Below are 26,089 nucleotides of genomic sequence, written 5' to 3'. Positions count from 1 at the left end.
GGGCATGTCCTGTCTTGATAACCCTGCCTCCCAAATTTACCTTGGGCATTTCCTAGGCTAAGAGGGAAACTGGGATTTTTTTTCTCCAGGGAAGAGCAACAGTAACAACCCCACTTACTAAACAGCTACTATGCGCCAAGGTCTGAACATGCTTTCAATATGAATATGATCTTTTAAACTTCCCAACGACCCTGTGTTGTAGCAACTCCTGTTACGCTCCTGTCACAGGTGATGTAAGAGGTGCCAAAAGTAAGTCGCTTTTTCCAGAGCATTACAGTTAGCAAAGTAGTCAGAATTCATACCTGAGCCTCTCTCAGGCTTCTTGATCCCTGCTTATCCTGCCTACCTTAATTCAAACCCATTCTCCACCTATGCTGTACAACTTGAGGTAAGTCACTCGACCTCTCTGAGCTTCAAATTTCCCAATTGAAATCTGAGCATAAAGATCATCCCTGGATACCTCACATCAGAAGAATGCATCCTGACACCAAGTAGACCACATCCCTGGCACACAGCACATTACAAATGCCTAGTCAGAGAGTGGGGGGTCCTGTTTTATTTTTAATCTTGAGCAGGTGGGTGGAATCTTGGCCCCTGGGGAACACAACTATGGGAGGGGCTGGGAAGCAGGCAGGCACATCTGCAGAAGGAGATAAGGTCTGCGTGGTCGCCAATGACTAGAAGCCTATTATGGAGACATGATTAGAGAGATGCTATCTCCCCACCTGAAGTATCGGCCAGTTTATCTCTGGCAGTAACTCAGCGTGGGCAGGGGGGCAAAGGCGACAGGGCAATCACTTACAATGCTTCCTGCTCTCCAAGGATGCTAGAGGCACCCCCCAGCCCATGTCTGGCAGGGCTGAGGGTCTGACCAGGTATGGATGAGCAGGGCAGGCCATCAGAGAAATGAGAGGAGTTGCAGGTTCAAAGTCTTTCTCAAGGTACAAGCTGCATCCGATATAGAAGCTGATAAAGGCAACGACGGAAAATGATGGAGGGCTTCGTCTAGCACATTCTGGCTGTGGGAGCCTGGGCAGGTCACTGTACCCGTCAGAGCCTCAGCATCTGTCTCCGTAAAAAGGAGGCAGTCTCAGCTGATCTGCCTTCCTCCTAGGGTTGTTGGAAGGTTTTCCAAAAGGCAGTATGCATTTTGCATACACCTGTTGGTATCAGGATGGTGCATGGTATCTGGATGGTACATGAAGAGGACATTTTTATTCTAATAGTTGTGTACTGATTTTATGTGCTTCACGAAAATATATATATATATATATACACACATATATATATAATTTTGTTGATCCCTATCAACTTCTTCTGCCTTATTTTACCTCAAATATTATGACCACCTGACATTGTATAAATTAATCCATTGATTGTGTATCTCCTGCCACTATGAGATCAGGGGTTTTCTCCTTCAGTGTACCAATGTACTCCCAGTGCCCAAAACAGTGCCTACTACATGTAGCAGGTGTTTGATAAAATGTTTTTTTTTTTTTAACAGATAGTTGAACTTTTTTATTTTTTTAAGATTTTATTTATTTATTTGACAGAGAGAGATCACAAGTAGGAAGAGAGGCAGGCAGAGAGAAAGGAAGAAACAGGCTCCCTGCTGAGGAGTGAGCCCGATGTGGGGCTCGATCCCAGGACCCTGGAATCATGACCTGAGCCGAAGGCAATAGGCTTTAACTCACTGAGCCACCCAGGTGCCCTGATAAAATGTTTTTGACTGAGTATCTAACCATGAGTTTACTGATACTGTTGCTTCAGGTTGGGTCAATGTTTTATGTTTTCAGCTTTGGTTTTTAAGGAAGTAGATTTAAAGAATGCAAAAGCCTGAAGTCTGGGGGACCAGGCGGTAATAGATATGGAAATGCTTGTCCACTGGCTAGCCCCGCTAGAGTATCTGAAGTCAATGACATTACTGGCAGCAGTGGGCCTGGGGGACAGACAGTGACTCAGGGTGAGTACCAGGGTTCCAGGTCACTCACCTGCAAAGTAAAGGAATCACTCTTTGTCCCGTCCCCTAGGTCCTCTCTGTGAGAACCACTGAATTAACCAAGCAGAACTGTTTTATACATGTCCAAGAGTTACGGACATGGTGAGGGTATTCTGTTATTATATAAACACTCTGGGTGCCCCCCAACCTAATCAGAGCAATGTCATTCCCACAGCAGATGCTTCCCAGAGGAGTCTGTACCTTACCTGTGTGATCGGAGCAGCCTCTGGACCTTATTTTCTGCACCCAATGAAAGTTTTCACTCCATGTCTATAAAAGAGGGATAGCACAGCTTCCCTGAAAATGGCAAAAGAGCTGTTCCGTAAGTGACAGCAGTTAGGTCCCAGTGACAACCTATGATCCCCATGGTCCAATAGGGAAACTGAGGCATGGGGAGGTAGGGGTCATTAGGATCACACAGCTTGTAAGAGGTGAAGCCTTGCCTCAAACTCAGGAAGTCCGGCCACCAAGCTCCAAGGCTGTCCACACTAAGCTACACCGCTTCCCTTTAAAAGAGGATCTGGGCATCTACAGCTGATGCCTTCATTCCTTCATGGAGCAAATGTTGTGCATGGGGTTCCGGGACGGAGGGAGAGAAGACTTGCAGGCGCCAGGCTCGTCAACAACTTGGACACGTTCCCTGCCCTCATGGAGAGGGAGTCACGAGCGGAAAACACTACCAAGAACAAATGGATATGGGGGCTCTCACTGACAGTTAGGGAAGCCCTCTCGGAAGAGGAGCCGTGAATGAGAAGAATGGATCGATCTCAGGGGAAGGTTTCAGGGAGGAAATTCCAGGAAGAAGGAACAGCGAGTGCCAAGGACCATGCAGGGAACGGATTTGGCCTAGTCAAGGGATAGAGAAAAGGCCAGGGTGACTGAAGCTCGGGGAGAGGAAGAGTGGTTCCAGAAAAATCAGGGATGGCAGATCACATAGTGTTTTCATAGGCCAGAACAAAGAGTCTGGGGTTTGTTCTAAGTGCACTGGAACCCTTTGGAGACTTAAGGGGTCAAGTCACACAATCTTATTTACTATCACTCTGACTGCTCTACAGAGTGTAGATTAAACAGGGGAAAGAGTGGAAGCTGGATTATTAGTAGTGAGACTCCTGCAGTTGTTAGAAATGATGGTAGACATAGGGGCTCATGCCCACCAAAAGATGTGTACAGGAATGCCCACAGCAGCATTATCCATACTAGCCACAAAGTGGAAAGATGCCACATGCCCATCCACAGAAGAACATATGAATAAATGCAGGACGGGTCTATGGTGGAGTACTACACAGTGATGAAAAAGGAAGACCTCCCAAACATAATGTTGGAAATCCAGACAGAACCATACATTGTTTGATTTCATTTGTAGAAGTCAGTAAGGGCAGAATTAACCAGTAGTGAAGGGGGCTGGGGAACAGTCACCCCTCGGTTATAATGACTGGCAAGGAGCATGAGAGAACCAGCGGGGGTGCGCAAAATGCTGTCTATCCTCATCTACGGGGTGGTTAAATGAACGTGTTGCAATGTGAAATCCATCAAGCCGCAATGTGAAATCCATCGAGCCGTGCCCTTCCGATCTGTGCTCCCTACTGCGTATGTGTTAGACCTCAATTTTAAAAGAAGACAGTTAGGGGCAGCACTTGGGTGGCACAGCCAGTTAAGTATCTGATTCTTGGTTTTGACTCAGGTCGTGATCTTGGGGTCATGAGATTGAGCCCCGCATCATGCTCAGGGAGGCGTCTGCTTGGGACTCTCTCTTCCCCTCCCTCTGTCCCTCCCCTCTGCTGTGCTCTCTCTCATTCTCTCTCTCTAAAATGCATAAATAAGGTCCTAAAGAAAAGGACATTTAAAAGGAAAATAAAAATATTCCTCAACTAAAACAGAGCACAATCCATAAGTCTCCTGACTCCCAGTTCTATTTTCTCCAAGCCACAACTCCACATGAAATATTTCAGTAACGCCCCCAAATTTAGCTCTAAATATATAAATCGCACGTACACAATTAAAAAGAAGAAACTGATAGAGTGGCTCAGGCTGGCAGCAGAGAATGAACTCAACAGGTGTTCTAGAAGTGAAACTGGCCTCCTGGGGCCCCGTGACAGCTCTGTCGCATGACTTGTGAGCAGCCCTCTCCCAGAGCGGAGGCCGCCAGCCAAGTCACAATGCCAAGTGACTCCTTGGCCCTCGTGGCCCCAAGGGACAGGATTCCCCAAGAGTTCTGGAAATGTCTGGCCAAGAAGTCTAGAATGGTGAGCTCCAACTCCCCCACACCTGCCAGCTGAACCAGGAAGTCTAGAGCTGCTGGCGGGAGGGCGGGGGCTGCGGTGGGGGGGACCCTGCCTGGCTTTAAGCAACATTTGATCTCTGTCGACCACAGAGCTGCCTTGGAACTGTTAGCGCTGGAGCAGCAGAGGCAGACTCCACTCCTCCCAGCTATTTTTAGACCCAGCAGCCTGCACTGTGTTCCCTCTGTGTCCCAGCCGGAGGACTGTAGGTTGGACTCCTGCTGCTTGGGGAAGCCTCCAGAAAGGGTTCCCACAAACCGAGGGATGATGGGCAGGGAGGTACTTTGCTTTCTTGTAGTTACATATGTGTCTTCAATGTCTCTTTTAAAATTTTAGGAAACTTTAAAAAAGCAACAAGAAAAAAATATATACCTATATAGATTTTTATACACAGACGTGCGTGCACACACACACACACACACACACACACAAATGGAGTTTTTCCTCAACTGCCTTTTTTCACTTAATAACTGATCTTAACTATCCTCCAGTGTCATTTAATAGACTTCAAGCACATCTGTTTTATTAGCTCCATAGTAACATAATAATCGATAATGCCAGAATTCATTGGCTGCACACCATTCTAAGTGCGTCTCATTTTGTGCCTTTCATCCTAATCTTAGAAGTAAGTTCTATTATCATCATCCCCATTTTACACACAAGGAATCCGAAGATTTGCCTGAGGTCAGGATACAGCCCTGGCTTCCAGGCAGGTGTGCCTGACATCCAGGCCTGTCTCTTACCAGCACATCTGCCCGCCTCGGGATCCCGCCTGACAAAGGTGCTGGAGTATCTTGAGTCAAGGGGCCCCTCCTCAAAAATCCAGATTGAATCTGAGTTTTGCAACTTGTTCTGCAGCTGGGCTGAAGAACATCCTTGTGCGTAGCTGGCTAACAGGGGGGTCACTGTGACCATTTCCTTAGGAAGAATGCTTAGTTGTGAGACAGCTGGGTGGACAGAGATGCCTCTTACCAAATTAACTGCTCTCTGGAAAGACTGTGGCTTTTACTACTACCAGGAGTGAGGGAACTATCTGCCTTTAACAACTCCTCCTGCTTTTAAAAGCTCAGCCAGGAGTGACTCTCCACCACCTTCTCTCTACTCTTCCCTAAACACGGGGATGCCCCCACAGAGGGGTGCCTGGGAGAGTGTGTGTGTGTGTGTGTGTGTGTGTGTGTGTGCGCGCGTGCGCGCTTTATCCTCACTGCCCAGGCAGAAGCTCCTGGAAAGCATAGACCACATCTTACTCATCTTTAGGGCTCTCCGAGCCCCAGGGGCAGCCGTCTGCACTGGGAAGAGGTCAAGTTCCTAAAGTAAAGGACAGAGTCTCATCTCCCAGCCTTTGCATGTGCTGCTTCCTCTGCCCAGATCACTTCCACTCCACTCTCCCCTAGATATCGTCACTGGCTCGGCGCTGGCCTTGCTACCATCACCACCTCCAGGAGGCCCTCCCTGTTCCACCAGCTGGGCCCAGGTTCACCTCCACAGCCGCACATTTACCCCCGACATAATACTGACCGCGCTACATTATACCATATTTCTTCCAATCTCAGCCACCGCTAGGTTGTGTGCAACCCTCAGAAAGACTCTGGCACAATGTTTTTCCCGTTTTAAAATTAACAGCTTTACTAAGATGGCATTCCCATACCACACAAGCTGCCCACTGAAAGTATGCAATTCGATGCACTTTCACACATTCACAGACTTGTGCAACCATCCACAGTCCATTTTAGATGGTTTTCATCACCTCTGAAGGAAACCCTGCACCCATTAGCTAGCACCCCATTGCCCCTACCCCTTCACCCCTACCCAGCCATAAGCAAACACTGATCTACTTTCTGTCTCCACAGACTTCCCTATTCTGGATTTTTTTTTTTTTTTTTTTTGGTAAGAGAGAAATCATATAATATGTGAACGTATGTGTCTGGCTTCTTAGCATAACATTTTTGAGTTGTCCTATATATCAGTACTTTATTCCTTCTTATGGGTGAAATAATATTCCACTGTAGGGAGAGAGCACATTTTATTCACCCATTCATCAGTGGATGGACACTCAGGTTGTCTCCGTCTTTTGGCAATCGAGAATAATGCTGCTGTAAGCACTTGTGTACACGTGTCTACGCAGGCGTAGTTTTCATTTCTCTTGAGTATATGCCTAAGAGTCAGTGCTTTCTTATCACCGAGAATGTTTATTTCTACTTATTTAAAAAGTGCTTTTAGACTTATGTAGACATCCATGTTTTATCACGTATCACACTGACACATACTTTCAAAACCTCGACACAAAATACATTGGCTAAGATACTCCAAAAAAATGTCTTCATCACAAAGTCCAGCCCTCTAATTCATTTTTTAAAATCATGGGTGCCAGTGCCCAGGTTTTCGTACAACCCGTCGTCCTTTGTGCCACGGAGAGCATCAGAGATATAAGAATTCTTAGAAGATGTATCCCCACTCCAGGCAAGGCTCACCTCCCTCCCACTGCTGCTGGTCAGTGGTGGTTTTACACCGTTGATGATGAAGATCCATCTCAGAGCAGGTTAATATGGGAAGAAATGTGCATCTTAGAATTCACGAAATAAAGTCACTTCCTGCCTGCTTGCCTGTATCCCACACTAAAGACTGTACGTATCTTGAGGACAGGAACCAATCTTATCCACCGTTGTACTCATTCATGCTCGTAAGTCGACAGAAACAGATGAAGCACCTAGCCCACGTACCAGGCAGGAACGAAGGAACTTTGGTAAATAAAACTCACTCCCCTCCTACCTGGGGACCACCATCAATTTGTCCCTCTCCCTGGGCTGTTTCCTGATCTGTGAGATGAAGGTAGGGGAGTGCGGAGACTGAGAACAAGCACCTAGGAGAGCTCCTGCACAAGGTGGGCTACTTAGTATTTATGGAATGAAAGGATAAGTGAATGATTAAATTGCTATCATTGTAGCTAAAACTGACTGCGCATTTGTCTATGGGCCAAACCTTGTTCTATGTGCTTTATGTGTGATAACTCCTTTTGCTCATCCTTCATTTAATCCTTACAAGGACCCCACAAGGTAAGAACTAACATTCTCCCCCAAATGACAAATGAGGCACAGAGGGGTGAATGAATGAATGAATACAGGAATGAATGAATGACTGCTGACCTATGTTAAAAATCCTACACTTGGGGCACCTGGGTGGCTCAGTGAGTTAAAAAAGCCTCAGCCTTCGGCTCAGGTCATGATCCCAGGGTCCTGGGACCGAGCCCCACATCAGGCTCTCTGCTCAGGAGGGAGCCTGCTTCCCCCTCTCTCTGCCTGCCTCTCTGCCTACTTGTGATCTCTCTCTCTGTGTCAAATAAAGTCTTAAAAAAAAAAAAATCCCAGACCTTCACTTTCTGGTGAAGGTAAGCCTCGTCAGTCTGCTCCCCATCTGTAAAATGGGGAAGTAAATCATTCGTGGCTCACAGGTGGGTGCAGCGGAGGACGTGCTTCGCTATGTGGTAAGCCCCTGACTCTGGTACAAACGGGCAAAATGGAGGCTGGCCCATCTGCTATGTAAAGCGCTTCGCTGCTTGGCCAGGTGACCTTGGGCAAGTCATGTTAACTTCTCTGACCTCATTTCCTCATCTGTAAAGCACCCCGCATCCCCAAGGAGGCAGCAAGGGTGCTTGAAATTAGCCCCGCAAAGCCCCTAGCTCAGCCGGCGACTGCCTTAGAGGAAGCTTCGCACTGACAAGTGGTCCTTACCCAGCCAGGTCTGCTTTCCAGGAAAGCTAAACAGCCGGCACCAGCTCCTCTCTCTCTCTCAAGCCGAATCCAACGTGTGCCGGCAGCGCCAACCCTTCGAGCTGTCAGACAGGCTGGGCAGAACCCAGTGGGTGCACTCTGCTTCCCCCAAATGAATAAATCATTACAGGAGAGCGCTATGCATCCCACCAGCATCCATAAGGACCTGAATTATATATAACGAAGCCGCAAAAGCAATTTATCCCAGGCACGTGCAAGTCATAAAATGGGAGTTCTCGGGTGCTGGAGACAATTTTCAGATATTGAGGTTTTTATCAAAGCAATAAGGCCCACCCACGGAGCACCCTGCCCCACGGGTGTGGGGATGCCTTAATCAGGTTTATTTATTATCAGAGGAGAGAAATCTAACTCTCTCTCTCGGCCCTGCTACCTCCCCCACTCACCACCCTGGTGTGGCTGCTTCCCAGCTCAGGGGTTCTGGGATCTGGGGATGAGCTGCAAAGAACAACCACCCTTCTAGTAGGAACCATCTGCTGAGAAGCTGGAGGTGGGACCAGGTGTGCTCCAAATCCCTGGAGGAAGAGAGGAGAGGGAAGAAGGCACTACGAGAAGAGAAAATGGTATTGTAACAAAAGCTCTGAACCAGAGCTCAAAAGGTCCCACCTTTGTCACTGGTTATAGGCAGGGAAACTGAGGCACCGAAAGGTCAAGTAACTATGTGTCCAAGATCACACATGGAGAGAGGAGAGGAGCTGGCCTGACAAGCCAGTTGGGTTCGAGAGACATCCAGTGGCTACTGTGTGCTGGCAGCATGGAGTCACAATAGAGCTGTCCCTGAACACAGGACTGCTGATGCCTCTCTGTCTGCATTTCCAGTGGCCGTCCTGATCCCTGGGCTTCAGCCCACGAGGCTGCCTTGCCGATGATGCTCAAATGTGCCAAGCACATCCCTATCTCAGGGCTTTTGGACTTCCTATTCCTTCTACCTGGAACACTGTTTTTCCAGATCTTTCCACAGCAGACCTCTCTCCTCCTGGCCTCTGCTCAAAGGCCACCTTCTCGGACAGCACTTCCCCAACCACCTTATCCAAATCCACCAGCCCCTCTGGGCCACGATGCTCCAGCACCTTGTCGCATGTTGGATTTTCCCAAAGCAAACACTGAGGCGGAGCGCGGCGTGTAGAGGGGAAAGCAAGTGTGGACATAAGACAGAAGATAAACTATGACATCAGTTCAACATAGCTTCCTCCACCCTGGCAGCGAGCTCTGCAACCAGGCATCGCCCACCAGCATTCTGGAGGCAGGCTGAAACGGCCAGATTCTGGTGTCCACCCTCATATAGCCACTGGATGCAGGCTGCCCCAGGAAAGGTGTGAGCTTGGGCAAGGGGGCTCTCGGCAGCTCAAGCAAACCCTGAGCAGGAACAGGTAGGGGCTGTCTGATGACCACGCACCCCACAGCTGGACAGCAAGTCCTTCCTCAACGAGGGGATGTGGATGGCACATCTCCATATCTACAACACCCCTTATCCTGTTTTATATATTTTTCCAGCGCTTACCAGCACCCAACACTGTATATAAAGAGAAGAAATGCAGGACACTCGTTTGTTGTTTTTCATGCAACTTTCCATGAGGTTTTCAAGGATACAGGCAATGGCTGTCTTGTTTTCCTTTCCTGGAATACTAGTTGGCACACAGCAGATACCCAGTAAATATTTGCTCAATTAATTAATAAATGAATGAATGCCCTCCACCACTCCCAATTTAATAGGAGAGATGAATAAGTGAACAATCACATTTCAGTGGTGAGCATGACTGGTATTCCAGGGCAGTGGGTGGTCTCTAACCCAGCCTGGGGTGGGCAGTGTCCAGGGGGGCTGTCTGCCTCCAAGTCCACTGCAATTCCCACTACACCAGGACAGGACGTGCAAGACAGATTCAGCCCTTACTGCACTCGGGGCTACCCCCTCATCCTGATATTCTGTTCCTGGTTTCTTAGCCATTTTGTGTTTGTATATATTGCCTCTCCAACCACATTAGAACTTCTCTGAGCCTCTGGAGCATGTCCTGCATTTCTTCTTCTCTTTATCCCACTCAATGCAACAGAGCTGGTTTGGGCATTACTGTCAGTCCCTGAGCCATTACTGGGTCTATGGAAAGGGCCTTTAAGGATGCAGACAGCATGGGTGTGGGTGGGCAGGTTTTCTAACCTCCAGTTTGGACATAAGGTCTGCAGCGCTATTGCTCAGTGAGTACCACATCCAGCCAGATACTGTGCCAAGTGCTCTGCCTCCATCACACCTGTCAATTCTTATGACGGCCTTGCAAGGTAAAGGCCTGAATATTGTCTCCATTTTACAGATGAAGAAACTGAGGCTCAAAGAGGGGAAAGCATCTGTCCAAGGTCACCAGGTCTGTATGTGGTAGAGCCACCAGACACACCGGAGCTGATGATGCTCTTAACCATTACACTGACCTTTTGAGGTTAATAAGTCAGACTGGTTTAACTCATGACAGAATCCTAAAACCTGGGTGGTGAGCTCAACATCCCTATCAGCCTGAAGTCACCAGGGTTTCTGTATTCCTGCAGGGAGCAGAACAAATGGCCACTCAGCTGTATTCAATATCATCTCTATAGTAATTCCAGATGTCCTTGCTCAACCATCTGTTGTGTCTCCACCAGAAGAGAGAACCAGCAAGCTGGCTCCCTAAGAGATTCATATGACAGCATGAAGGATAAGTGACTACACTTACAAATAGTGGAAACCTGGCTCTCTCAACACACTAAGAACAGTATCATCCCTCAGGGTTAGACTCACATTAGACACACTTTGAGACTGATGTATAAACCAGATGACAATATATTTATTTGCAAAGAGAGATTTCTACTATGGAGATTGGTTCAGAAAATCTATACAACCAGAACTTACTCTCCTGGTAAGAAGACCAGCCTGGGGAAATGAATAATAATATTGTTTCTTGATGTATAAAATTGGGACAAGGAGAGAGGGATGCATTCATTTCATATTAGTGACAATAGACTGTAATGGCTGGAAACAAGCATTTTTTTTTTTTTCAGATAGAATCATAACTATCACAAGTGAACTGGAAAAAATATCTGCATCCCTCTTGTGGTAGAAATTTTTGGTTGCTGTCAAAAGGCCACTGTCAACCTCCTTTCTCATGGTAGCTTCACAGTATAGACATTAGATAAGCATACATTCACTTTCCTTGGAACTAAGGGTAGTCATCTCTGGCCAATGACACCTAATGGCAAGTAATCTGAAGGGCTTCTGGGATAGTATCTGGCTTCTTGGTGAAAGGTATACAGGCAAGAGAACTCGGAGGTACTAACTCTTCCCCTTCTTTTTCTTTAAACGTGGATGTGATACTTGGAGCTGCAGCAGCCATCTTGCAACCATGAGGAGATGAAAGCCAATTTGCTAAGGAGTATGAAACAGAAAGGAAGAAGGAACATGGGATCACTGATAACATTGTTGACCTACTCCTCCAGAACTGAAACTTCCTACATCCAGAATTTTCCATTAGAAAAGTCCATTAAATGCCTTTATTGCTTAAGCCATTACTGTTTCAGTTATCTGCTGCACTATTGCAAATTACTGCAAAACGTAGTGGCTTCAAACAACCACGATTTATCACCTCTCATGATTCTGAGAGTTAACCCTACTCAGCGGGGTGATTATTCTGCCCCAGATGGGGTTGCCTGAAACTGCAATCATCTGGAGGCTTAAGTGGGAAGAAACCTCAAAGCAGCTCATTTGCATGACTGGTAGCTGGCTAACAGCTCAACCTTTTTCCATAGGCTTGAGTTTCTCACAGCATGGAAGCTGAGTTCCAAAAGCGAATCTTCCAGGTGTGCAAGCACAGAAGTTTCAGATCTTTCACAGCGAGCCTTGGAAATGACACAGTTCCACTTCTACTTCATTCTCTCTTTTTTTTCTGTTTTTAGTTAAGTCATGGGGTAAGCCTGGATTCAGGGGGAAGGAGACCCTGCCTCTTGATGGAAGGATGACAAGAAAGTCTCAGCCACTTCTAAAGCACTGTAGTTATCAATCTGCTTTTCCATGGCGGTGGTTTCTTTTTTTTTTTTGAAAGCAGTTCTCTACATCAAGCCTTGTCGCTGGAATAAGAAATAGTCAGAGATCAAGACTCCTTCCTCACTGAAACAAGCTATAGTGACTCAGTCAAGGTTGGCATTTGCAACTCTCTGTCCTCCAGGCTTCTGTGGCAGATCATGAGGATACAGCCTTTCTTTAAATATGTTAATAAGTTCAATCACATGACAGACAAGTCTTGCAGGCCTCCCCATCCAGTCTCTTTAAGGTGACTTTGCATTGCTCTGCTTTGATCTATAATGTATTGACTTCATGGTGTAACTCTCAGAAGGCAATCTTCACTCCCTATGCTTTCCAAGTGCTTGAGAAAACACTGCCTCAGTCCCCTAGACCTGGTAGCAACCTTCATCAAGACGTTGCCCTATGGTTGTTCAAAGAACCTGATGAGATGAGAGCTGGAAAAGCACATCAAAATGGTTAAGAGGGATTATTATTATCCTAATCAAATAAGCATGTTGTGTCAGTTATGGCTTTTTTTTTTGTAACAAGTAACATAAAACCCAATTTGAATTAGCTTAGCAAACAGGAACAATGCTAGCTGGGAGCCTGAGGGAGTCGTGCCAGTTTCAGGCATGGCAGGATCCAGCAACTTAAACATGGTCAGCAGGACCTATTTTCTCTCCACCTCTTGGTCCTGATCTGTGGATTGCTTCAGGGGTCGCAGTGGTTGCAAGCAGCTACAGGTGCACATCCTGCTGGGTTCACTTTCCCTAATTCTTGAAACAAGGGTCCTTCTCCTGACTGTTACTGGCCCAAGTTGAGCGATATGTCCAATCCTTTAACCATTCCTTATGGCCAAGGGCACATAATGAGCTGACTGGCCAGGCCTGGATCACATGACTCTGGATCTGATAGGATCGGTTCCACCCACATTGTATGGATTGAGAGAATCTGGGGCACTGTCACCCAGAGAAGGATGAATATCTGCCCACTATAGATTACATGGTAGAAGAGCACTGGGTAAAGTCTCTGGAGCCTGAGTTATCACCTTGGTCCCACTGGATTACTCCCTCTTGCTCCCGAAGGTTGCGTATGACCCATCACAACCTTGGGGAACTCTATGCTGTGTCGATTAACTATCAGGTCATCATGGTATCCTACTAAATCTGACCGTATTCCTTGGAGATTCCTGAGAGGGAATGTGATTAGTGCAGCTCATGTCCCTTTTATAAAGTCTTGGCCAGCCTATGGCATAGCTGCCCCTGTGTCATGGGCTACCACTGGTCTAGTAACCTATGACTGGGGAGGAAAGACACATCTCAGCAGGAAACACAGATGTGACGACAAGCAGGGAAATGGAGCTGTCATGGCAAGAAGTAGAAGGGAAGATTCGGCAGCTCCATGAGAAAAGGCAGGAGGGACTCCCCCAGCCCCGTCTCCCCAACAGGAAAATCAATCCCAGTAGACGACATTTAGAATGACTCACTTAATACTGAGCCCAAATTTTCACAGCAAATCACGGTGGGGAGGGGGAAGAGGGGTTTGATTTAGAACTTTATCTTGAAAAAACGAAACTGAGCTTATCATCATAATAAACGGCAGGTTCCCGTTTCAACTATGCATGAATTCTTATGAAGAACGAAAAATGAATTAAGTACTGAATTTTTTTTTTTTTGGTATAATTTTTGTGACAAAATCCTTCACTTCAGGTTTGCTTTTCACAGCATGATAGCAAAGAGGTCATTTAAAAAATATTCAAGGGCTTCACCAATTTTTCCTAAGGCCCACTAGAATCTTTTGATATTTAAATCCTTCTCTTTTGAAGTGCTCACCGTGTCACTTTCCTTGTCATTTTTTTTCTTTAACCGTTAACTCTTTTTGCATTGATAGGATATTCAAAATATTGAATAACCTGCATGATACAGGACCAATGGGCCAGAGCAGTGACCACAACAGTCAGTGTGGCTGACCCTGTGAGGTCCAGCTGAATATTGTCCTAAGGCCTCTTGTTCTCTTAGATTGTCTGTGATTTTTCTGTTCTTTAAGCAGGTTTCAACACCACTTTCACAGCTTCCTGGAATCCTACGTCTTGGGCAAGACTTTCAATCGACCAGTTGCCATCGGATCACACTGCGAATGCACCACGGTCAGACTGTGGGTGAAAGACTGATTCTCTTTGACAGGATCTGTTGGTTGTAAGAACCAGGAATCCATTCTAGGACATGTGATGGGCATTCACAATTCAAGATGTCTTTCAGAAAGACTAAACCACAAGGAAATAGACACAGCAGGAAAGGACTCAAGCTAGAGCACATAATGGAATCAGTAAAAGCTTAAAAACTTAAGTTGTGTAATGAATGAAAAACCTTATATGTTATTTTTTTTTAAAGATTTTATTTATTTATTTGACAGACAGAGATCACAAGTAGGCAGAGGCAGGCAGAGAGAGAGGAGGAAGCAGGCTTCCTGCTGAGCAGAGAGCCTGATGCATGGCTTGATCCCAGCACCCTAGGATCATGACCTAAGTCGAAGGCAGAAGCTTTAACCCACTGAGCCACCCAGGTGCCCTGAAAAACCTTTTAATGACAAACTTTTGCTTTTCTACATAACTTCATCACATCATAGACTCAGATGATGATTACTCAGTAACAAAACCCCCCAGATTCTGTTTGTGAACTGGCTTGTGTGGACTGCCCTTTCTTGCAACTACTAAGTCCTAACAAAGATTTACAAGTGGGGTCTACCAGACGGTTTCTACAGAAATAGCAGAACCACCTGGAAAAAAACATGACGACCACGTATCCGTAGGACATCCTCTGAATTTGTTTCCTAATAAAACATTCAAACATCAGCCCATATTTCAAACTAGAATCCTAATTTATAAAATTCAGGACAGATCTCTTACTTAGCTGTGGACTTCACGCCCCCAATCAGACAGGGACAGCGCTGCTAATCATCGAACAGAAAGCGCTGTAAACACACAGGAGTGGAAGGAGTGGACGAACTGAGGACTTTCTCCATTGCGTCTTCTTGCTGAGGCTCTGGCGTTCCGATCCTTAGCCCCAGGAGTCAGGGCTGGGGGTGGGTACAGGCCACTGGGGATTTTCCTGCCCCCAATTTTGAGGAACAACAGCAATTACTTCATGTTCTGCAATGTTAATTAACTTGAATGGGTCAAAGGTTCACCCAGATCAGAAATAGTTCTGAAAATGGACTCATGAATTCTGCAGACTGTGAATTTTCCTTAATTAACATATTAACACACTTCCGTCCCCTGCCTCAAGTCAGAGCTTTTCAATCTTGGCCTAGAAAAGCAGGAGAATCTAGCTGTCACAGGCTTTCCAAAGGGCACAGTGATAAAAAGCTGGTTTTCTGCCACCAGACCCCTGTGGCTATCAATCTTGATTCTGTGACTTACTGACTGCATGCTCTTGGGTAAATCACTCACCCTGTGTTGGCCTCAGTTTTCTCATCTGTAAAATGAGGAAAATAATAGTACCCACCTCATGGGGTTGTGCTGTTGAGTGTTTTGATAAGGTGCTTCTAAGGCATCACAAATGTCCAAAAATTATGAATCTGACCCAGTGTTAGACCATCTTTTTTTCTCCTACCAAGTGTCCATTATTCTTTCCTATTTTAACAGTTCCTTGGGTGCCCTTTGAGCAACCACTCCTCCTCTCTAGAGTGATTCAAGGGATATGGAATAAATTCACCCTGATTCCAAGGATGAGCCTGTGTATTATTTTGCTAATACATTATTTTGCTGCATCAACTGGGTGGCTTGAACAACAGAAATTGTCTCACAGTTCTGCAGGTCTGAGGTCAAGGCATCAGCAGGGCTCATTTCTTCTGAGGCCATTTCTCCCTGACTTGCAGATTTCCTTCCTCTCCCTGTGTCCTCACATGGTCTTCCCTCTGTGTGTGTCTATGTCCTAATCTCCTGTTCTTATGAGGACTCCAACCATCCCACCCGTATGACCTCATTTAACCTTAATTATCTCCATAAAGACTCTATCTCGAAATACACTCACATGAGGTCCTCAGGGGTAGGATTTCCACATATGAATTTGGGTGGGGGGTCCCCAGTTTGGCCCATTAGAGCCAGACCTAGATCCAGCCAAAACATTCCCCTCCCCCTAGTCAGAGCAACTGATTCAATCCTAAACACTGTTTTAAACAAGTACAGGGAATTTCTTCATCTGCAAGATGAGTGCTGCAAAGATAATGTGGAAAGGAGCTGCAGTCGTCACCATGTGGAAAAGGTCAATACAGAAGAAAATACAAAAGAGGAATGGAAAGAAAAGACTGAGGCTGGAAATCATCATGTGACCCCTAGATCTTGCTGAGCCTGGCGCTCCCCTTGACAGTGCACTCACAGATTCCATTACAATCCCCTTTGGTGGCTTAAGCCAGTTGGAGTTTCTGTCACTTGCAACCAAAGAAATCTTGACAGGGATAGCACCTACTTAATTATTAAGGAGCTTGTAGATCCCAGGGAATAGAAAGGGAGAGGATCAAGGAACAGAGCTGGAAAGTGGAAGGAATATTTACAGAACAAATTAGGTGGGTAGCCATAACATATAATGCAGGAAGCAGGGTAGATTTAATAACAGATGTGCATTCCCTTAACCTAACCTAACATGAGATGGTTTGACTCTGCACAATAGTGAAGATAAGGAGTTCTTCACTAAGCCATAGACTTCTCAAAGGCAGCAATATTGTTTTGTTCAGATGCAATGTAGCCCTAGTCCCCAGCCTGAAATGGGCACTCAAAAAATATTTCTGGCTGTGGTATATATACACAATGGAATACTATGCAGCCATCAAAAGAAATGAAATCTTGCCATTTGCGACGACGTGGATGGAACTAGAGGGTACCATGCTTAGCGAAATAAGTCAATCAGAAAGACAACTATCATTTGATCTCCCTGATATGAGAAAGTAGAGATGCAACATGGGGGGTTAAGGGGGTAGGAGAAGAATGAATGAAACAAGATGAGATTGGGAGGGAGCCAAACCATAAGTGACTCTTAATCTCACAAAACAAACTGAGGGTTGCTGGGGGGTGGGGGTTTGGGAGAGGGGGGTGGGGTTATGGACACTGGGGAGGGTATGTGCTATGGTGAGTGCTGAGAAGTGTGTAAACCTGGTGATTTACAGTCCTGTACCCCTGGGGATAAAAATACATTATATGTTTTAATTAATTAATTAATTAATTTAAGTTTTTTAAAAAACTTCCACAAAAAAAAAAAAATATATATATATATACACTTCTGGAGTTGGATGGGCTTACTAAGCAATCTTTTGCATTTTATGGTTCAATATAGATATTCTTAAAATAACAGATTCGCCATACTATTATGTTTGCACACACTGTTGAAGAGTTACACTGATAACCACATAGTTGCCAAGTATTAATTTTAACAATGTCTAGTTGTTAACTCAAAAAAGTTAAGTTGTGAGTTAAGTTGTGAGTTAAACTTAACTCAAAAGTTAAGTTTTGAGTTGTTAACTCAAAAAAGAAACTTTCAAGTGTGTCCCCTCTCCAATGGTGGATCTATAACTGGCCATTCCTTTACCCAGCAACTGCATTATAATTCTCTGTTGCAAGGGACTGCTCTGCTTGGTACCCATTACAGCCCCTTGTAAAAGGGGTTTAGATGGAAAAAGAGAAGAACATGTATTTATGCCACTGGATAAACAGCACAGAATGAGCAGAGTGTGACCTTGCTCAGTGTGGATTATTATGTGGATTATGGCTCCACTGGAGAAGAACCCTGGACCAGGAGACTCTGAGGTTCTACGAGGCTGCTGGTAAACTGCCTGCCTCCCCTCTGGAGAGAGAGAACTCCTTACCCTGGAAAGGAAGTCCATGTCTCAGGGACATGGGGTCACCTCCAGGTTTACTGCCTCCGAATGTGAGCCAATATCCAACAGGAAGAGAATGTCATCATCCTGGAATGTCTCCAGGGAGAGAGAGGTTCTCTACCTTTGCTTTGCTCTTCAATCTACCCTAAACTAAGACCATACAAGAACCCAAGAAATCTAGGGAGAATGGTTTCCCAACAAACTTATGTTGAGATGACAAATGGAAGGAACCTGGATTCCAGAGTCACCAGATGGAGGAAAGCCTTTGCCAACCTCCATGACCAAGAAATATAATTTTGGGCTGTTCCGCCACTGAGATTTCAGGTCTCATCTAACAGTGTAGCTAGCGTTAACTATCCTAATAAAAATGACTATAATGTGTACCAGGCAAATCATACTTGCATGAGAAATAAGAAAGCTAGACAGCATTGTGAGTTCTGAATGATTAGGAGGGATGAGATTTGGGAGCAGACAGAAGGTTATGAACAAATCATCACCTTACCAGTGACAGGGTGAAAGGAAACAGAATTTGAGAGACAAGCCACAGCTGTCCAGGGACACATCCCCCAAGCTCAGCCCAACCAAGTATCATCAGTCCCTCCATACTCACTCTCGTTCATGAACGTTACACTGAGCCAAAGCTGTGAATGACTTTCACACAGTTTAGAGATTTTCAGATCATCTTAAGCTCAATTACAGCTAAACCAATAATATACCCCAAACATCATTATTGGAAAATCACCAACCAGGCCCACTAATTGTATTTGCAGCTTCTTCATGATATTAGTGAAGTCATAAGTGCAGCAAGCTCTTCCCAGGGGACAGCCATTCACAAGGCCAATTTCCTTAGGATGAGACTTTCATATCACATCAGTTTGAACTAATGCGTCTCGGGAAATAAACTGTCAGATCAATACCATTTGCAACCAGAAAATATTTGGAGCAAATAGCAGAGTACAGCCTGCAGTTGAGGCTAATGTGGTCCTTACCTGACACTTGGAAGCTTTCATGAGTGAGAACCTTTGGGGCTTTCCAAGGGGTCAATTTGGAGATACTGTGGAGACATAAGGAAGCTTCATTATAATACTTTGCGACCTTTTCCTAGGAAGTTCACCAGAGCATCACCAATCTGGAAAAAGCAAACAACATTTATTAAGCTCCTTCTATATTCCAGGGCTTGATGCCTTGATCAGTGTATGCAATGATAAGCAACCTTTATAGAAGTCCACAGAGGAGTTCAAATTCTGGATCTAAAGCTTCCTAAGGTGGGGCACCTGGGTGGCTCAGTCAGTTAAGCGTCTGCCTTCAGTTCAGGATGCGATCCCAGGGTCCTGGGATCAAGTCCCGCATCAGGCTCCCTCCTCGGCGGAGAGCCTGCTTCCCCCTCTCCCTCTGCCCGCTGCTCTGCCTACTTGTGCTCTCTCTCTCAGATAAATAAATAAATCTTTAAATAAATAAATAAATAAACAGAACTTTCTAAGGCAAGTTTCTTCACTTGTCTGTGTCTCAGTTTCCAAATCTGTACAATGAAAATAATAATGGATACTTCCCAGGGGAATTTTGGTAACTGAAGAGAATGGATTATGCCTATTTTAGTGTACATCACACAGTTGGTGCTCAATAAATAATAGTTATTGCTACAACTGTAGGTACCCCTTTGTAATTGAAGTTAAATTAATATTTCCTCCTCAACTAGGCTGTTTAAGAGAAATAAGTCTACAGGCCAATCTGGATTGACCCACATAATCTTTCCACGGAATCAGAAAAGGCATGACATTCTATTTTTGAAGTAACAGAAAGAAATTTTCAGCCTCTCTTCTTCAGTTTTTCCTATATTTTCAGGAAAAGCCCTTGATGTAACCTAGCATTTTAGGAGTTATCAGATAAAAACTGAAAAGCCAGTAAAGAAATATAAAAAGCATAGGGGCGCCTGGGTGGCTCAGTGGGTTAGGCATCTGCCTTTGGCTCAGGTCATGATCTCGGGGTCCTGAGATCGAGCCCCTCATTGGGCTCTCTGCTCAGCGGGGAGTCTGCTTCCTTTCCTCTCTCTCTGCCTATTTGTGATCTCTGTCTGTCAAATAAATAAATAAAATCTTAAAAAAAAAAAGCAAAGAAATAGAAAAAACATGGAAGGCTGAGAAGTATTTAACAATCTAGAGCTGGGCTTCCTTTTGAACCAGTGAGGCCTGGGACTGAATTCTAGATTGGACACTTAGTGAAGGTGTGACTTTAGAAAAATAACGGGATTTCTCTGAGCCTCGGTTTACTCTACCCAAAAGAGCAAACACTGCCTGCCTCGAGGGGGTAAGGTCAAAACTAAAGAAGATGGGAGGCACCTAGGTGGCTCAGCCAGTTAAGCACTGCCTTCAACTCAGGTCATGATCCCAAGGTCCTGGGACTGAATCCTGTATCGGGCTCCCTGCTCAGTGGGGAGCCTGTTTCTCCCTCTACCTCTGCCTGCCGTTCCCCCTGCCTGTGTGCTCTCTCTCTCTCTCTGACAAATAAATAAATAAAATCTTCTTTAAAAAAAAATCTGAGTAAGATGATAAATAGCAAAACTGTAACGAATGTTAGTTCTCCCCACCTCGTTCTCATCTCCAATCATTACAAGCCTGAAATTAATTCAGTAACTGTGTGCTGGGCACAGTGGTGGACACTGGTGATATTGTGTAAATGAGACTGACAAGGTCACTGTCTTCATGGCCCACACCACATTCTGGAGGGGAAAAGATAAACTACTCAGCCAATTTCACAAATCAGTGGAAAATTACATTTGTGGAAAGAGCTAGAAAGAAATGATGTAGGGCGTTAATGAGAGCTCGCTAAGATCGCCTGGCTGAGGCCTTCAGAAAGGCCTCTCCCTGAAGAAGATCCATCTTTCTTACCCACTCTAGGTGGAAGCGTAGTGCCTGATGGGGAGAGGACAGGAAGTGGCACCGAGAGAGAGTGAGCCAGGGCCCAGATCATGCTGAGCTTTAGAGGGTGAACTTCGGGGCCACAACCATGGGAGCCACCAATTACAATGAACACACAGCCCGTGGGGCAGGACCAGCAGCCCAAGGAGGCGACACGCAGAAAACAGAAACTGCAAGGGACCAGAAGCATAAACAAAATACAAAAGTGCACCAGCGAAAGCATTCAGAAGAAACAAATCACAGAACGTCCAAGTCCAACTGTGACGGAGTCATTGTGGCAGGCCAGAGCTCCCACCACGTGTAACTAGAGAAGCCGGATGGGGCACAAACACACACAGATTGTATTTGAAAGCCCCAGGGTGCCTCCAAGCTTTGCCATACAAAAATCCTGGAAAGAAGGGAAATTCAGTGACATGAGCCTGACATTGTGCCCATCACTTCTTCCCTTGGGACACTGATGACTCTTCAGCACCATTGGATGAGAAGCTTAGAGGCAGAACAGAGGGCAGCTGCTAAGTGGGACAGAAGCCAGGGCACCTGGCTGGCTCTCTCAGCTAAGCATCCGACTCTTGATTTCAGCTCAGGTCATGCTCTCACAGCCCTGCAGTGGGCTCCGTGCGGGGCACGGAGTCTGCTTAATACTAGGCATGGAGTCTGCTTAAGATTCTCCCTCTCCCTCTGCCTCTGCCCCCCAACCCCACCCCAGCTCATGCACACTCACTCTGTCTCTCTAAAAAAAAAAAAAAAAAAAAAAAATTAAAAAGAAAAGGCAGAGAAGCCATCAGAGTGGTTAGGAAGTTTCATGAGGGCAGGAGACAAAAGTTAATATTTGGGGATGTCAAAACAGGTAGGAGTCAAAGGTCCAAACTAGTCATCCCAAGGAAAGAAAATAATGAGAAGTGATCCAAAAACTGTACCTATTCCCCCCACCAACCCCATTTGTGCTGTATGAGGCAAGAAGTTTAGGATCAAAGGAACTGTATGAGAGCTGACCTCTCCAACGGCAAAAAGACAATGCAAGGAGGTAATGTCCAACTTCGAGTTCTACACATACTGAAATTAACCTTCAAGGATGAAAGTAAAATATTTTCAAACCAATTAAAACTGAGAGAATTTGGGACGCCTGGGTGGCCCAGTTGGTTAGGCCACCATCTTGGCTCAGGTCATGGTCCCAGGGTCCTAGGATGGAGTCCCGCATTGGGCACCTTGCCCAGCAGGGAGCCTGCTTCTCTCTCCACCTCTGCCTGCCACTCTGCCTGCTTGTGCACTCTCTCTCTCTCTCTCTCTCTCTCTGACAAATTAAAAAAAAATCAATAAAATCTTAAAAAAAAAAGAGAGAGAGAATTTGTCACCAGCAGATCTAACTAAAATAAATACCAAAGGCGGTTCTATAGGCAAAAGGAAAACAATCCTAGACAGAAATGCAGGAAAGATTGAAGAGCAACAGGAACAAAATAAATGTATGAGTAAATCTAAATGAATATTGAAAACATTAGCCACAATTTCCTATGGGGTTTTAAACACATGTACATTTAAGTGAATACAATTAAAAACACAAAGGCATAAGGAAGATAAATTAGACTGTAATAGGCCCCAGAACTGTCTGGAAAGTGATGAAACTACTGATTTATACTAGACTCCAATAAACAAAGGAGGAATGCCTTAATTTCCAGGGTAACTACTAAAAGAAGGCACAAGTAACAAGTTAATAAAAGAAAAACTGGTTTACTTTAAAAGTTTTGTTGCTGGGTCTAAATTAAGGCAGGAAAGAAGGAAGGAGGGAAGTAGAACAAAGAAGAATAATATTGTGGATATAAAACTGAACGTATCAGTACTTATATCACATGGAAGCAGACCAAATACTCAAATGAACATACCCAGTTTATCAGACTGTATCAGAAAGAAACAGTTATATACTCCTAGGAGATATACCCTAAACGTAAGAACACAAAAAGGTTGAATGAAAGTAAAAGGAAGGAAAAAAAATAATAAAACACTAACCAAAAGAAAGGCAATACAGTGATATTAGTATCACACCAAGTAAATTTGAAGGCAAGACACGTAACTAGATATAAAGAGGAAAATTCTAATAAAAAGGTTAATCCACCAGGAAGATACAATAATTTTATATGCATAGGCACGTCGTAATATCATACTTTCGAAATATACAGATCAAAAATCGAAAAAGAAAAGCAGACAAATCCGTAAAAGTAGTGGAATGTTTTAACAACCTCTCTCAGGAGCTAATAAAACAAGGAGACAAAAAAGTGGTAGGAGTATAAAGATCTAAGCAACATGATTAATGAATTTGACTTGTCTGACATTGGGCTCTTTAGCAAGAGATTGGACATAGCTTAAAAAAAAAAAAAAAAGATTAATGAAACCAGGGATAAGTCAGTGGAAAACATCCACTGCACCCAATGATAACAGAATACACATCCTTTCAAGTGCACAGGAACACTGACCCAATGATTGGAACACTGGGTCATATAACAAATGTAAACAAATTGCAAAGATGAATATTATCCCAGATATATGTTCTTTAACTACAGGGTAATTATGGCAGGAATCAATCATGATAACTTAAAAAATTCTTAAAACCTGCTTGGAGGGGCGCCCGGGTGGCTCAGTGGGTTAAAGTCGCTGCCTTTGGCTCAGGTCATGATCTTAGGGTCCTAGGATCAATCCCTGCATGGGGTTCTCTGCTCAGCGGGAGCCTGCTTCCCCCTCTCTCTGCCTGCTTGTGATCTCTGTCTGTCAAATAAATAAATAAAATCTTTAAGAAAAAAAAAAACCTGTTTGGAAAATGGCGGGGCTGGGAGTGAATCACAGGGGTGCCTGGGTGCTCAGTAGGTGAAGCATCTGACTCGATTTCAGCTCAGGTCATGATCTCAGGGTTGTGAGATCAAGCCCCAAGTTGGGCTCCATGCTCAGTGGGGAGTCTGCTTGAGGTTCTCCCTCTCCCTCAGCACCTCCCCCCTGCTCGTGCTCTTTCTTTTTCTCTCTAAAAAATAAACAAATAAATCTTTTTTAAAAATTACACCAAAAAGGGGTGCCTGAGTGGCTCAGTGGGTTGAGCATCTGCCTTCGGCTTGGGTCGTGATATCGAAGTCCCGGGATCGAGCCCCTCATCAGGCTCTCTGCTCAGCGGGGAGCCTGCTTCCTCCTCTCTCTCTGCCTGCCTCTCTGCCTACTTGTGATCTCTCTCTGTGTGTGAAATAAGTAAATAAAATCTAAAGAAAAAAGCTTCAAAAAAAATTACACCAGTGGCACCTGGGTGGCTCAGTGGGTTAAAGCCTCTGCCTTCGGCTCAGGTCATGATCTCAGGGTCCTGGGATTGAGCCCCACATAGGGCTCTCCACTCAGCAGGGAGCCTGCCTCCCCCCCCCCTCTGCCTACTTGTGATCTCTCTCTCTCTGTTAAATAAATAAATAAAATCTTTTTAAAAATTACACTAAAAAAAGAAAAAAATCACAAAGGAAATTAGGAATATTTTTAACTGAATGATAATACAAATAAGACAGGAGAAAGTATTGTAAGTAGTTAACACTCTTATTAAACAAAAACTTACAGCTTTAAATGGATATACCAGAAAATAAATGAGGATAGAAATCAATAATATCCATCTCAAGAAGTTAATAAAAGAACAACAAATCACACTCAAACTAGAAGTATGATAAAAACAAAAAATTAATTAAATAAAAAGAAAACTTAACAATAGAGAAAAACAGAGAAAAAACAAAACTCAAAACCAGTTCTTCAAAAAGGCTAATAAAAATTGGTAAGTGCCACATAAGATCCTATGGGCATGGAAATGATAATATTATCTTTAGTATTAATGATATAATAACACTATGCCAAGAGAATTTGACAATTTATTTTTTTAATATATTTTTTCATTTTATAAAGAGAGAGAGCACACAAGTGGGTGGGAGGGACAGAGGGAGTGGGAGAGTGAGAATCACAAGCAGACTCCCCACTGAGTGGTGTGACGCTCGAAGCAGGGTTCAATCCCAGGACCCTGAGATCATGACCTCAGCAGAAACCAAGAGTCAGCTGCTTCCCCAACTAAACTACCAAAGTGGCCCAGAATTTGACTATTAATTTACTTACTTATTTATGTGTATTTCTATGAGAGAGAGAGAGCACAAGCAGGGTGAAGGACAGAGGGAGAAGCAGACTCCCTGCTGAGCAGGGAGCCTGATGTGTGACTCCTGGGATCATGACCTGAGCCAAAGGCAGACACTTAATTGAGTGAACCACCCAGGCGCCCAGAATTTGACAATTTAGATGAGACCATATAATCTAGAGGAACACACCTTACCAAACTGACACAAGGAGAAATAAAACATCTGAATACTTCCATATCTATTAAAGAAATTGAATATATAATTAATATTCCCACGTAGAAATCTCCAGGCACAGAGACTTTCGCTTGTGCATTCTTCCAAGCAAAAAAAGATATAATACTGACCTCAAAAAACCTCTACTAGGAAATATAAAAAGATGAAACATTTCTCAATTCATTTTTTGAGGTCAGCATGACCTTGATACAAACACTCAGATACCAAAACTTGACAAGTAAATTACAAGAAAAGAAAATTACAGTCCACTCTTTCATAGACCCAGATACAAAACTCCCAAACAAAATATTATGAAATCAAACACCGTACTTCCATAAAAAGGACACTATATCATGACCAACTGTGGTTTATTCCAATAGTGCAAAGTTTGTTTTGTGTCTGAAAAGAAATCACTAAAATTCTCCATATTAATCAAACAAAAACCAAAAAAAAAAAAAAAAAGGATTCATTTCAATAGATGAGGAAAAGCATTTGAAAAGAGCCAAATACTCATTCATGGTTAATCTTAGCACACTGAGACAGTTTTGATAAAGGGTAGCTACAAAATAACTGGAACCCTCATACATAATGGTGACATATTGAACATTTCCTCTCTGGGGCTGCAGATGAATTAAGGATGCCCATTACCATCACTTCTACCCACCACATCAGAAGTCCTGCAGACCAGCTGTTCAGCCCATACCCTCCTCCTCCTCCTCCCACTTCCCTCCACCCGGGAAGATCTTACTGGGTGACCCACTCCTACGGGTCATTTGTAGCCCACACCTTCCCGTTCTCCATCATAAGTGCACTGGACGTTTCTGTGGCAGCCACACCTCCAAAGAGGTCTGAATCTCAGCCTTGGCAGTGGGGAGAGAATCC

At 44.5% G+C, this 26,089-nt stretch overlaps 1 protein-coding gene across 3 annotated transcripts in view; it reads right to left on the bottom strand.

Moving 5' to 3' along the window:
* The window catches only part of SUDS3 (SDS3 homolog, SIN3A corepressor complex component), a 207,652-nt gene that overhangs the window by 36,052 nt on the left and 145,511 nt on the right, over window positions 1–26,089 (bottom strand). Inside the window, exons 13-14 of one of the 3 annotated variants that reach the window (XM_045073756.1) lie at window positions 18,939–19,003; window positions 12,475–12,536 (exon numbers count right to left, since the gene is read on the bottom strand). In XM_045073756.1, the coding sequence (XP_044929691.1) occupies window positions 12,490–12,536; window positions 18,939–19,003 (112 nt within the window). In that variant the 3' untranslated portion in view covers window positions 12,475–12,489. Of the gene's footprint in view, window positions 1–12,474; window positions 12,537–15,069; window positions 15,230–18,938; window positions 19,004–26,089 lie in introns of those variants that run through there. The other 2 variants (XM_045073754.1, XM_045073758.1) reach the window with 2 other exon arrangements.

The sequence above is a fragment of the Mustela putorius genome, unplaced genomic scaffold (assembly GCF_011764305.1).
Source record: "Mustela putorius furo isolate JIRA1106 unplaced genomic scaffold, ASM1176430v1.1 tig00537248_pilon_pilon_pilon, whole genome shotgun sequence".
NCBI classification, from domain to species: Eukaryota; Metazoa; Chordata; class Mammalia; order Carnivora; family Mustelidae; genus Mustela; species Mustela putorius.
The sequence above is the reverse complement of the archived record's forward strand: the minus strand, read 5'-3'. Positions and strand labels throughout refer to the sequence as shown.